The sequence below is a fragment of the Dendrobates tinctorius genome, unplaced genomic scaffold (genome assembly GCF_039654945.1).
Source record: "Dendrobates tinctorius isolate UK_male_01 unplaced genomic scaffold, ASM3965494v1 ptg000075l, whole genome shotgun sequence".
Taxonomy (NCBI): Eukaryota; Metazoa; Chordata; class Amphibia; order Anura; family Dendrobatidae; genus Dendrobates; species Dendrobates tinctorius.
In genome coordinates this window covers 28717889-28731733 of record NW_027361743.1, presented here as the reverse complement: position 1 = coordinate 28731733, position 13845 = coordinate 28717889, and the positions used below count along the sequence as shown (strand labels likewise).

Here is a 13845-nt window from a genome sequence, read left to right as displayed (position 1 = left end):
CGAGGATTCCCTTTGGGATTTAGAGAACAGAACGCTTCCACATTTTTGTTTTTGTGGTCTGCAAATAAGTCTATGTCTGGGGTTCCCCACATTTCCACAATCTTCTGAAAAACGGACTGATTTAGAGCCCACTCCCCTTGATGTAGTTGGGTACGGCTCAGAAAGTCTGCTGTCTGGTTCTCTACTCCCCGTATGTGTAGCGCCGATAGGAACAGTAAGTTTTCCTCGGCTAACCTGAATATCTCGGAGGATGCCTCCATTAGCGTTCTGGACCTGGTTCCCCCCTGGTGGTTTATATAGGCCACTGTTACTCGGTTGTCCGAGAATATCCGGACATGATGGCCCTATAATGCTGGCAAAAAGTGACTCAAGGCATAATTTACTGCTAGCAGTTCTTTTTGATTCGAGGAGGCTTTTAGTTCTTGACCTCTCCATCCTCCTTGAGCCACACTGATGCCCATGTGTGCTCCCCATCCCACGGGACTGGCGTCGGTGGTAATTACATGTGTGATCTTGGCCTCCCAGGGAATCCCTTTGGACAAGTTGTTTTTGTCCTCCCACCAGGCTAGGGAATGAATAGTTTTTGAATCTAGCGTAATATGATGTTCCAAGTGGTCTCCTAAAGCCCACTGGTTGGTCAGGACATCCCACTGCAGATCCCTCATGTGTATTTGTGCCCACTGGACCGCCGGCAAGCATGCAGAGAGGGACCCTAACAGAGACATTGCTCGTCTTAGTGTCATAGAAGGGTTTTGCCTCGCTTTTTGTACCATATGAATGATTCTGTCCCTTTTGTGATTTGGCAAGTAACACACTTGGATGTTTGAATCCAGTGTCAGGCCTAGGAACTCCTGGACTCTCCTTGGTTCCAGCCTTGACTTTTTCAGGTTCAGAAGCCACCCGAGGTTTTTTAGAGTGCTCATCACTCTGTCCCTCTGTTCTGTGCATTTCTGGCCCGAGTTGCTCGCTATTAAAAAGTCGTCCAAATATGGCACTATCAGAACATCCTGTTCTCTTATGTGAGCCATCATCTCTGCCACCAATTTCGTAAAGACCCGTGGAGCCACTGAGATCCCAAATGGCAGGGCCCTGTATTGGCGCCTGAGCCTTGTCTTGAGGGAGAATTACCAACCCTCGGGAAGTGTCGAAAATCATCCCTAGGAATGGGATCCTCTGAGCCGGGGTAAGGGACGACCAGGGGAAGAGTCTTGAGATCATTTGCATATTCCCAGTGCCTTCTGGGATAAGTGAAGAGTCTCCGCGAGCTCAACGATCACTGGGTTTTGGCCGTTGCAGCTGAAAAGAGGAAATCGGAAAACCAGGGGAAGAGTCTTGAGGAGATCATTTGCATATTCCCAGTGCCTTCTGGGATAAGTGAAGAGTCTCCGTGAGCTCAACGATCACTGGGTTTTGGCCGTTGCAGCTGAAAAGAGGAAATCGGAAAACCAGGGGAAGAGTCTTGAGGAGATCATTTGCATATTCCAAGTGCCTTCTGGGATAAGTGAAGAGTCTCCGTGAGCTCAACGATCACTGGGTTTTGGCCGTTGCAGCTGAAAAGAGGAAATCGGAAAACCAGGGGAAGAGTCTTGAGGAGATCATTTGCATATTCCCAGTGCCTTCTGGGATAAGTGAAGAGTCTCCGTGAGCTCAACGATCACTGGGTTTTGGCCGTTGCAGCTGAAAAGAGGAAATCGGAAAACCAGGGGAAGAGTCTTGAGGAGATCATTTGCATATTCCCAGTGCCTTCTGGGATAAGTGAAGAGTCTCCGTGAGCTCAACGATCACTGGGTTTTGGCCGTTGCAGCTGAAAAGAGGAAATCGGAAAACCAGGGGAAGAGTCTTGAGGAGATCATTTGCATATTCCAAGTGCCTTCTGGGATAAGTGAAGAGTCTCCGCGAGCTCAACGATCACTGGGTTTTGGCCGTTGCAGCTGAAAAGAGGAAATCGGAAAACCGCGCGAATTTTGGCTCATCTTTCATCGTTTTTAAATAATCTCAAGATGGAAGAGGCCAGGAGCCATTTGGCGAGCTGCATTTCTTGCTACATGTTCACAGATTTACCAGTGGAAAAGCCAAACTTCACATGCCACAAATGCAAGGTTGTGTCCCTGTTGGAGGAAAAGTTGCAAAATCTCGAAGAGAGGTTAGCTACGTTGAAGATCATTAAGGAAGGTGAAGAGTTCTTGGACAGAGCAGAATTATCTCTTCATGTTACAGAAAGAAGAAATTCTTCTGTCTTCCCATTTTTGGTCTCTCGGGGGTCTCCTTTGAAAGAACTTTTTGTTCCGAAAGGACCGTTTTAAGCCTGTGGCGCTCACTGGTCCTAGGTTTGGGAAGCCTTTCTTTTTGTCGCCTGCCTTTTCGAGGATGTCATCCAAAGTTTCCCCGAAGAGGAATTTTCCTTCACAGGGAATGGCGCATAACTTCATTTTTGTCTGGAGATCCCCAGGCCAACATTTTAACCACAAAGCTCTTCTAGCTGCATTCGACAAGGCTGCCGTTTTGGATGACAATCTTATCGAATCAGCCGAAGAGTCGGCCAGGAAGGCTGCCGCCCCTCTTATCATTGGCATGGATTCCAGGATTTTGTCTCTGGGAACCCCTTCCCTTATCTGTCTCTCCAATTGGTCTATCCATACCATAAGAGCTCTGGAGGTACAGGTTGCCGCTACCGCTGGCCTGATGTTTCCCCCTGCTGATTCCCAGGTGCCCTTAAGTAGGGTATCCGCTTTTTTATCTAATGGGTCTTTCAGGGTACCCATATCTTCAAAGGGGAGCTCAAACCTTCTTGAAGCTTTGGCTACCGCCATGTCTAGTTTGGGGGCTTTATCCCACGATGTGGATGCCTCCTCATCAAATGGGTACTTTCTTTTGATGGGAGGAACCGTAGAGTTTTTCCTATCCGGTTTTTCCCATTCTTTATCTATGAGGCCTTGGACGTTCTTATTTAACGGAAATACCCTCCGTTTCTTTTGACCCAGTCCTCCGAACATAATGTCCTGGACTGATATATCAGTCCAGGGGTCTCCCACCCCCATAGTGGATCTTACCGCTTTTACTAAGGCATCCACTTCGTCCAGGGGGAAACAATGACGACCTTCCGTCTCCTCTTCGGAGGATGACGAGTCGGTGTTTACAGTATGGGAGGTGACTTCCCCTGATGATAAGCTCTCTGATTGGGACTCTATTACCACGTCCCCCTTCCTTCCTTTCCCGTTTTTTGGATGAAAGGGCACTCTGAAATTCTGCGCGGATTACCGCCCTTAGGTCTGCGGCATGATCCAGGGTTTCACCGCCGAGGACCTCCTGTATACAGGAGTCACATAATTTTTTCTCCCAGGGCGTTGGTAATGGCTTCCTACAGGTGGGGCATTCCCTGTTCTTGGTTTTTTCTCTCTTCTTTCCCTGATAAGGGAAAGAAGTCTATTACAATGGGGAACATTCACGAAGATCCACTTACCCCCCATGTGCGGTTGCAGGTACCGGTTCTGGAAGTGGATCCAAATCCCTCACTGGGCGATCCACGGCAGGTGACTTGCTCCTTGTAGTTGATTGCTGCGTGGAGTGACTACTGGACCGGCTCTCCCGTCCGTCTTTATCCTTTTGGCGGTGCTGGTGATGCTGCCTATGTTGCTGCTGCTGCTGCTTAGGCTGCTGTAGCTCCTCATGCTGGTCGCTATCCATCACGCCTGAATGCTTCCAGCCCTGAGGCTGCTTCAGCGTTCCAAATTTGAATAGGCCACCCTGGCGTCAACTGTTTTCCCGGCCTGCACCGCTGCCTCCCCAGGGAGTGCGCACTGCGCATGCGCCGACCGCGGGGACCCGGAAGTTCCTCCTTCTATTTCCGGGGCAGCGCCATCTTGGTACACCTCTGTACCCGGCGCTGCCCCTATACCGGCGTCCCCCGGCCCCTACTCCTCCCGGAGCGGCGGCCCGGTCCTCCCCGCCCGCTCACCCTGGACAGCCCCTCAGCTGCAGCGGTGGCGGCTTCGGCAACCGACCCCGCCGCGACAGGGGCCTCCCCGCTGTCTGACCGTGGACGGGACGGTCCCGGATCTTCACCCCGGTAAGTGCTGCGCTCCTGCTGCCGTGGTTCACCCGTCAAGGACAGGAACCCAACTGGGGGGGCGGAGGAGAGGTGCCGCTCTTTTGTCTGTAGGTTCCTGTCCTTGATGAGCGGACCCCCTCTCTCCGTGGTGCTGTCATGGGTGAGGGAGAAAGAGTGGATAGGTGGGTGAGCACATGGGGGGAGATTCTTAACGTGGCAAAGCCTGCCCCCATCGTGACATTACCGCCCTCCCGATGCGGTAGCGTCGGTCCTCCATCTAGTTTTAAAATAATTCTGTCTAGCACCCATGAAAGGCTGTCCTGATCAAGGCAAGCAGCAAGCAGATAGCCAGGAGCCTACAGCATTGCAGAAGTGTACAAAATACCTGCAATGGGGGAAAAGTCATCATTTGCTGCAGATTCTGTAAAAGCCGATTAGAGCAAAATAATGATAATCCATGTATCCAAATTCCAAATTGGAATGGCAGAAAATGAAGTATTAAGGGGGTGGTCTCATTTCAGTAGAGTTGTCCATCAGGTATTCCTACCACCACTGCTCCGCTCCCGACGGTTGTGACAAAACCGGGAATGGCATGTGGCTTCTGAGCCACTGAGCATTGACGTTACACTGAGCTCTATGCATGCACCACTGAGCTCAATGACTGGATAGAGAGGTGACATCACTACTCTAACCAGACAGTCACTGAGCTCCATGACTGGATAGAGGTGACATCACTACTCTAACCAGCCAGTCACTGAGCTCCATTACTGGATAGAGAGGTGACCACTACTCTAACCAGCCAATCACTGAGCTCCATGACTGGATAGAGAGGTGACCACTACTCTAACCAGCCAATCACTGAGCTCCATGACTGGATAGAGGTGACATCACTACTCTAGCTGGCCAGTCACTAAATTCAGTGAGATGGTATAACAGTGACATGTCTGCTGACATGTCACCGCTATAGGGAGCGGATGTGGGATGAAAAATTGAACATCAAAAATATTGATTGTGAGCAAGCATATATGCAAGCTAATTGCAAATTCAAGAAATCCTAAAGAAATTTATATAAATATTCTGTATCTAAATAATCAGAATAAAAAAAATATATATATAAATTTTAAAAATTATATATAAATCAAGCACATAAAAAAGTGACCAAGTGATGGGACCAGTTATTAGATAGAGGTCATTTAAAACAGCACAGTGCAATGCTAAGATACTGCAGAGATATGACAGACATTGCTATAGCCAGACCTAGTATCCGGGGACATGGATCCCTCGGAAGACGCTGCTTGGTATACATTTGGAGACAGTCTGTTGTCAGGCCGGAGCTCTTTGTCATAGGCCATAATGTTCCACTCCTGACGTCTGTTCCTGGCTTTCCTGACCTTTTTCACTTCACGCGTCGTGCCGTCCACACGCTTCTGTTCCTGAGACAGGAAAATGAAATGGGGTCAAATAAAATTTAATGAATAATATTAATTGTCAGTACAGAGTGAATACCCAATACACTGCCCCATGGTTACCCTTACCGTAGGCACCACACCTGTGCTGGTGCCTTATGCTGGGTGGGTGTACGAACCACACATGTTGGGTGGGCAGTCACACCCTGCCAGCGCTCAAATTATACCTGCACTGTGGTCTGTCTGGGAAATTACAATGAATATTCCTTTTCCATTAGGGAAACAAAAATTATAAGCATTTCATTTTCTAAATGCTGAGGTGCAGATAGAGAAGGTGGAATGTTGCCCCATTCCAAGTTGTGCTATGGGGCCCCTCGTCCTTTTATACCCTTAGAACCAGTTTGTTGTCTATAGACCGATGTAGGACAGCCAGTATGGGGCACAGTCACACAGAAGGAGCTTTCTTCTGCCTCATTACTGTAATGTGTACACTTGATGCTTGACTCCATATTCTACCCTTTAGCTTTCTATAAAACACACAGCACAATAGATCGGCCTACAGAAAAACCATCCATCCGTGTTCCGACCATCACTACCTTCTGCCGCCTTTTCTCTTTCCTTTTATCTTCGGTGTCTTGCAACATCTTCTCCTTCCAAAGGTCAAAGAAATAAGAAGGATCGGTGTAAAACTTCAAGCCGTCCTTTCTGTCATCCCTGACAGCACAAAAGTGAGAAAAGGACGTTAATTACAAGACTCCCATGGGAGCTGGTGACATACCGAAATACTAGAGGTTTCTGTTAGAACGATTTTCCCATTTTGACGATCATTCAGGAATAGCTAAAAAAAATTAACAAAAAACAACCCTCTTAACCCCTTCACATCCCCCCAACCTGTTTTCACTTTCATGACCAGTCAAAATTTTACAATGTTACTTCACGAGGTTATAGCTCTGGAACGCTTCTACGCATCCCACCGATTCAGAGACTTTTTTCACGACATATTGTACTTCATCGTAGTGGTAAAATTTGTTCGATATCACCGGCATTCGTGAAAAAAAAAAAAAAGCACAACTGAAATTTGGCAAAAAATTAGGAAATTTTGCAATTTTAAACCTTACAAATTTTTACACCTTTAAACCAGAGAGTTATGTCACACAAAATAGTTAATAGCATTTATCACATGTCTACCTTTACATCAGCATGATTTTTGAAGCTTTTTTTTTTTTTTTTTTCTCTTACACGTTAGGTGGGCTTAACGTTGACTAGCGATTTCTCACTTCTACAGCTATTTTTTTCTTTTTTACGGGAACACATCACATTTGAAGTGGCTTTGAGTAGCCTATATGAGAGAAAATACCCAAAAAGTGAAACCATGTCGTGTTAGGAGAACCCTTGATACATCTAAACGGTCGAAACCCCCCACAAGTGACCCCAATTTGGAAACTAGACCCCTCAAGAAATTTATCTAGATGGGTGGTTAGCACCCTGAACCCCCCTTTGCTTCACAGAAGTTTATAACAGAGCTGTGACAATAAAGAAATCACATTTTTCCAACAAATTATTTTAGCCCCAATTTATTTTCAGTGGTAACAGGAGAAATTCTACCATAGAATTTGTTGTGCAATTTTTCCTGAGTATGGCGATACCCCATATTTAGGGGAATACTACTTTTGAGGCACAGTGCAAAGCTCAGATTTTCCTGGAAAGGGTTGAGGGTGCCATGTCACATTCATAGAACCTGAGGTGCCAAAACAGCAGAAATCCCCCATAAGTGACGTCCTTTTACAAACTTAATCTGAGAATGACGCGATTTAGATGAAATCCCCGAGGGATCCTTTTCACTATAATGAGGCAGCAGAGTTACTCTGGACTCCATCTGGCCTCTGTTCAGTGGTATCCTTTTCAGAGATGCAAAAAACTGTGGCCGATGGCACTTTTATGTACGCCTAAAAAGACGGCCACCTCCAGATCATAAGCCTAACCGCAACCACAGTGTCTCCATCTGTCTCATTATAGGGAATCTTCTGACGGGGTTCCGTCTGAATCACGCATTTCAGAGAGATTTACACGGAAGCTCTGGTGTAAGCACTCAGTGTAGTATGTGCGCCAAGCCTTATTGAGATCTTTAGGAGGCAGAATGAACAAATCAACAGCAAGTGAAGAATTGGTTTTATTTATTTTTTATGCCATTCCTCGTGCCTTATAAGTGACTAGATGACTATATTCTTTGGGTCAGTACGATTACAACAAAACCAGATTTATATAGTTCATGTTTAGCTGCTGTCACACACTAAAAAACGAGTTTAAAAAAACAATAGTTTTTGCGTCGCCATATCGAGAGCTATAACTTTTCCATATTTTTGCTGACAGTCATGTGAGGGCTTGTTTTTTTGCGGGACGAGTTGACATTTTTATTGGTACCATTTTTCAGGCACATAACATTTTTCATAATTTTCTATTCAGATTTTTTGAAGGCAGAATGAATACAAACCAGCAATTTAGATTTTTTTTTTTTTTTTTATGATGCTCCACGTGTAGTAAAATTGATAAGGCAGCTTTATTCTTCGGGTCAGTGCGATTACAGCAATAGCACGGTTATATCTTTTATGTTTTTACACTATAAATATTTTATAGAAAAAAAAAAAAAAAACTTGAATCACTGGCAGCTTGTTTTTTAGCGGGACAAGATTAGATTTTCATTTACATTAGTCTTTTGATCGTGTTTTATTCCACTTTTTGATCAGTGGAATAATGAAACCGCACAGTTTTTTCCCCTCTTTTTTTCAGTGTTCACTGACCACGTTAACTAGTGGGACGGTTTAATACGTCGGGTCGTTCAGGATGTGGCGATAACGAGCGTGTGTAATTTTTGTCTTTTTTCATAATACTTCTTTATGGGTACAATAGATTTTTATTTGTACTTAAGTAAAAATATATATATTTTTTTTTTTTTTATACTTAGTCTCTCTATGGAACTTTCACTTTTTGGAGTTTGTTCGTTTTACAAAGCATTGGAATGCTTTTTAACAAGCTTGTTAGACCATGTACTGTGCATGTTCTTACAAAGCTTGCTAGCCCTGGTGACCTGGATGTCATCATGATGGAGTCACCATGGCAATGATCAGCCCCTTGTGATGACGACGATCAGAGGGGACAGGGAGCCCCCTCCATCTCCCTACCTGCCTTCTAAGTGCTGCTATCGATAATGATGGCAGCATTTAGTAGGCTAAACCGCCGGGAGTAATGCGGGCTTCGCTCCTGGCTGCAAGTGCCGGGTGTCAGCTGAACACCCGCTGGCAATCGGGCACAGCTTTTGTGCGCGCAAATTGCCAGGACGCATCCATATGTTAAAGTTCGGGAAGTACTTCCCAAGCTGGACGTATGGATATGTCTATGGTCTTGAAGGGTTTTAAGAAGCCCGCAGGCATGTAGACATCGCTGGCCGTCATTCAGACATCACTATGCGACAGGTGATAATGTGTCACTTGCCTGTAAGGGGATAGTATATTGAGGGGAGGTGGCTTGTCGCAGGTGTTGTAGATGTCAGTGATTGGATGGGGAATGCTGTTTTTGGAGACCACTTGCTGATCTTGGATGGTTGAACTCTTGAAAGCCTTTCGCATGTTGATATCTTGTAGAGAAACTAGAATAAAGAGTAAAGATTAATTAACAGAAATACAAAAGCCGCTCCTAGGGTATGTCCCTACGGGCCAGGAAGATGAAACCGTAAATTACGCAAGGAGAAACAAGACATCCGGGCACTGGCCAAATGTCCATAGCCCCACAGACCACCAATGCTGAAATCAGGGGCATCAGCTAATAAATGTCTATGCTGCCTTTAAAGTGAATGTCCACCACGCAGCAGTCCATCATAGGTGGATCTAAAGAGCTTGTGAGTGCTGCTCTGAAGGTGGCCTCATTGCTTCAGTGCCCCTGAGCTCTTCAGATGTTGGGAGGTAAAGTCACTTCTGCTATCAGCATGGGAGAATTGAGCGGTCAGGACAGCGGTGCAGCCATGCTGCCGATCTGAACTGTCAGTCATTCTGAAGCGCACCGCACCTGGCAAGCAGGTAACCAAGAGATCTTTAGGAGCATACCGCTCCCCAACCTAAGTTGGGGAACAAGAAAACCTTTAAAAAGGGGTATTCCACGGGATAGATCATCAATATCAAATTGGACAGGGTTGAACATCAGGCGCCCCTGCCATACCTGAAAATGGCTACTAGAAGGTGTACAGAGCTGTATTGTTCCACCCATATACGGTGACCATCCAGTCACTGCCAACAGCTGTGATGAGTGGGGGTGCCAGGTGTCAGACCACCAACAATTTAATATGATGACCTGGATAAGCCACCTTTAATAAACATCGCAGTTTTTTTCCAGACCTCATTTTGTTGTACAGGACACTAAAGATGAGGCAATACCAATTATAGTTAAATTTAGCACAAAAAAAACCTGTGGACTTTTTAAACTCAATCCTCACACATACAATACTTTAATATTTCAGTGTACTATATCCATTACTGTCAATCTGATTATATACAAGTGGGGCGATTGGCAAAAATACCGCTTATATGACGCAAGAGTGCAATCTAAGGCCTCTTTCACACTTATCACCTGTCCCAAAAATAGATCTATTTAGTGGGAAAAATGTACTCAAGATGTTGTTTTGGTCAGTTGCAATCCGTGAAAAATGCAAAAGACGGATTCGTTTCCGTTGTGACACCAACGTATGCCACCGGACCGTTGTTTTGATGGATCTGGTGAAGAGGGCGACAGAGAGGGCGACAGAGAGGGCGACAGAGAGGGCGACAGAGAGGGCGACAGAGAGGGCGACAGAGAGGGCGACAGAGAGGGCGACAGCCATACTATTAAAGGATGCAGGATGGGAAGTAGTTAATGGTATTCACGTGCTACGACAAAATTGTATAGCTGCAGAAAGTGGGGTTGATGGGTAGAAAACTTCATCCATTCAACAGTCGCTTCAAACTATTGCATTTAGAAAAGCACAATGTGCGATTACGGCGGCTCAGTGGTCAGCACTGCGGTTCTGGATTCAAACCTCACCAAGGACAACATCTGCAAGGAGTTTGTATGTTCTCCCCGTGTTTCCTCCACACTCTAAAGACATAATGATAAGCAATGAAGATTGTGAGCGCCAATGGGGACAGTGATGATGTCTAAGCACTATGGAATATGATGCTGCTATAACTAAAATAATAATCTTTCCATTGTCACAAATTTCATTCACTCCCATTCTAGGGAATATGGAATGCTCTTAAATCCATAGTGACGCAGCTTTTCAAACCCTCGGAGTGTGACGCCAGTGATTGCACATGATCTTGTACCGCCACACTACATATTCTAAATGCGATTATTTCCTTCTTTCTATCCGTCTCTGGACTTTGTATATAGTGAATGAGCCAGTCTTGCCAAGGGGCTTCTTTCACCTACTAATTCCTTTTCACAGCTTGAAGTCTCTCCAGGAAGCTTCGTCACCTTCCTGTCCACAGATGCGAGCCCACCCCGCTGCTAATCTATGATCCACGCTCATGAACTGCTTCTATTGGACACAGATTTCACAGCCAATACCTTTTACGATCACCCGCAGGGTACAACGCACAGGCACAGACCATACACATTGTTCTAGCTTCTCACAGGCTCAGCCCTGGTTCTAGCCATTAATATCCAGGGGTATGAAACCTTGATTTTCAATGAACTCCACACTTCCTAACTAAACAAGGCCCCATTCGTCTCAACACGGCAGATACTTTATCATAGTTTGGGGTAGAATGTTCAATGCTACTAAATGAAAAAAAAAAAAAAACAAAAAAAAAAAAAAACACAACTTGCATTATTTCCATGTCTGTACGGATTAGGAGGGCACTAGAGAAGAAGCCCCAAAAATTAGATGGACTACTACTACTAATATAAACTCTTTGATTATAACCATGACTAATGATTACGGGGATTCTGGAGAAGCCCCTAAAAATGTAAATGTTCTAAAAAATAAAATATTACATTACTTCCCTGACTGTACTGATTAGAAGGGCACTAGAGAAGAAGCTGGAGAGAACTACTGCTGCTATAGAGCTTGGAGGACTTCACACCAAATACACTGTGGTAACTGAAAGATGTAAGAGAAAAGTATAAGCACTAGACGTGCGACCTTTGGGACTCCCAGAGATCCTCAGAAGGGGGTTCTTTTTATTAAAGGCACAGTAACGTGCATGTGTGACCACTGCTCCATTCACTGCTATATAACTGATAAAAGGGTAAGACGCATATGCAACACAAAAGTTAGTAGAGCGATTCTCAAGCATGCACATGGCTGCTTTCATCACACTCTGGGACCCCCGTTCTCAGGATCAGTGGGGGGTCTCAAGCAATACAATAAAACATTTATCACCTGTCCCGAAAATAAATCTATTTAGTGGGAAAATGTACTCAAGATGATGACACTGACTACTGTACTGATCCTGAGATATAGCCCATCAGAGCACGCCGTCCCACTACATTATGGGAGCCCGGGGAGTAGGGGTGACCTATTGCTGACTGTTTCCAATGCTGACCAGTAAAGTTGTGAACTATTTCCAGGCTGTGCCTCAGGATCAGTATAAGATTATGTAAAGTGATACAGCATTTCCAGCCGCAATCATACTATATGTAAATTATACGACTGACTGCTCGGAGGTGGACATGCCCTTTAAAACAGAACACAACAGGGGTTTAAAGAGGCATAATGCTAATCATTACATTAGAAATAACATGTGCAGGCCCCAGGCTGGAAGGGAACAGTGTCATCTATGTGCAACATTTTTCATTTACATGAACCCCAACAACGTAGGAGACACAAACTGAACAATGGAAGTGCCAGAAAGGCAGCTACTGTGAGCACAGCGCATGGCGGGGGAAGCTTGGCTGCTCCAAAATGGTCTGATCAAGTTCACACACAAATTCTGCTGATACGACAAGTTACAATATGTTGTCGGCCAATTAACATTTGATAGAGCTGCAGCAGGCCGGGCTTCCTTGGAAGTCGCTGGCGATCCCCCGCTAGGAGGCAGCTGCTGCCGGGTAATTAATAGCATTTGTGTGTAATGCCCTTCCAATAGAGCGGCTTCTGTGCCGTCACCCACCCTCTTCCACTGTTGAATCCAGCTGGGTGACTTTGACAGCGAGCCGATCAATTCTGTCTTGAAGAGAATTTGCTCTGATGTAGAAAGTATTCGCCTCATTAAACAACTCGCCAAATATGTCTTCTGCATGTTTGCCTGCCAAAAGAGAGAAATATGTCAACACGCGCTGGCAAGGAAAGACGATCTGACTGCTCATAGGCGAGGACTACCCCTCTCCAAACATTACACCCAATCTAGACTGCTCATACACGAGGCCTACCCCTCTGCGAACCAACCCATCCGACTGCTCAGACAAGGTCTACCCCTCCCAAAACACTCCTGATCTGACTGCACAGACAAGATTTACCCTCCCCAAGCATTCCACCTGATCTGACTGCTCATAGACGAGGCCTACCCCGCTCCAACCAATCCTGATCTGGCTGCTCATACACGAGGCCTACCCCTCTGCAAACCAACCCATCCGACTGCTCACACAAGGTCAACCCCTCCCCAAACACTCCCGATCTGACCGCTCATAGAGGTCTACCCCTCTGCAAACATTACACCCGATCTGACTGCTCAGACAAGTTCTACCCCTCTCCAACCAATCCTGATCTGACTGCTCAGACTAGGCCTACCCCTCTGCAAACCAACCCATCCGACTGCTCAGACAAGGTCTACCCCTCCCCAAACACTCCCGATCTGACCGCTCATAGATGAGGTCTACCCCTCTGCAAACATTACACCAGATCTGACTGCTCATAGACAAGTTCTACCCCTCTGCAAACCAACCCATCCGACTGCTCATAAACAAGGTCTACCCCTCTCCACATTACACCCGACGGGGAACAAAAAACAAAAAAAACATCAGAACACAGCCGCTCTTGCTAACTGGCTGCAGCGGTCACGTGACACATACCCTGCTGTAAATAGTGAGACCACCACTGGGGAATGCAAGGAGTAGTAACCAAGGAATGGTGGTAAAGAGGGTCCAGCAGGCAAGCAGAATTATTTTCTTTTAATTTTTTGACAATTAGTGGACAACCGTCTAAAAAGGGGTGTTCCTAAAATCGAAAGTTATTTTCTACCCATAGCATAGGAAATACTGGGGAAATAGACTACCAAAGGTACAGAGAAAGGGGCTCTTTAGAACCATGCACAGGCCCGGTCTCCATTGGGTTTGTTTGCTGCATTGTGTATTTTTTACTTTGGAGGAAAGAGCAGTAGACAGCACCTTTCTATCTAGAGCAGTGTTCCCAACTCCGGACTTCAA

The 13845-nt window shown here is 45.8% G+C and overlaps 1 protein-coding gene across 1 annotated transcript in view; it reads right to left on the bottom strand.

Annotated features, from left to right (window-relative positions):
- WASF3 (WASP family member 3) overlaps positions 1-13845 on the bottom strand; it is a 76831-nt gene that overhangs the window by 16101 nt on the left and 46885 nt on the right. The window contains exons 3-6 of the mRNA XM_073583123.1: positions 12594-12728; positions 8944-9097; positions 6051-6168; positions 5306-5481 (exon numbers count right to left, since the gene is read on the bottom strand). Of these exons, the coding sequence (XP_073439224.1) occupies positions 5306-5481; positions 6051-6168; positions 8944-9097; positions 12594-12728 (583 nt within the window). The remainder of the gene's footprint in view (positions 1-5305; positions 5482-6050; positions 6169-8943; positions 9098-12593; positions 12729-13845) is intronic.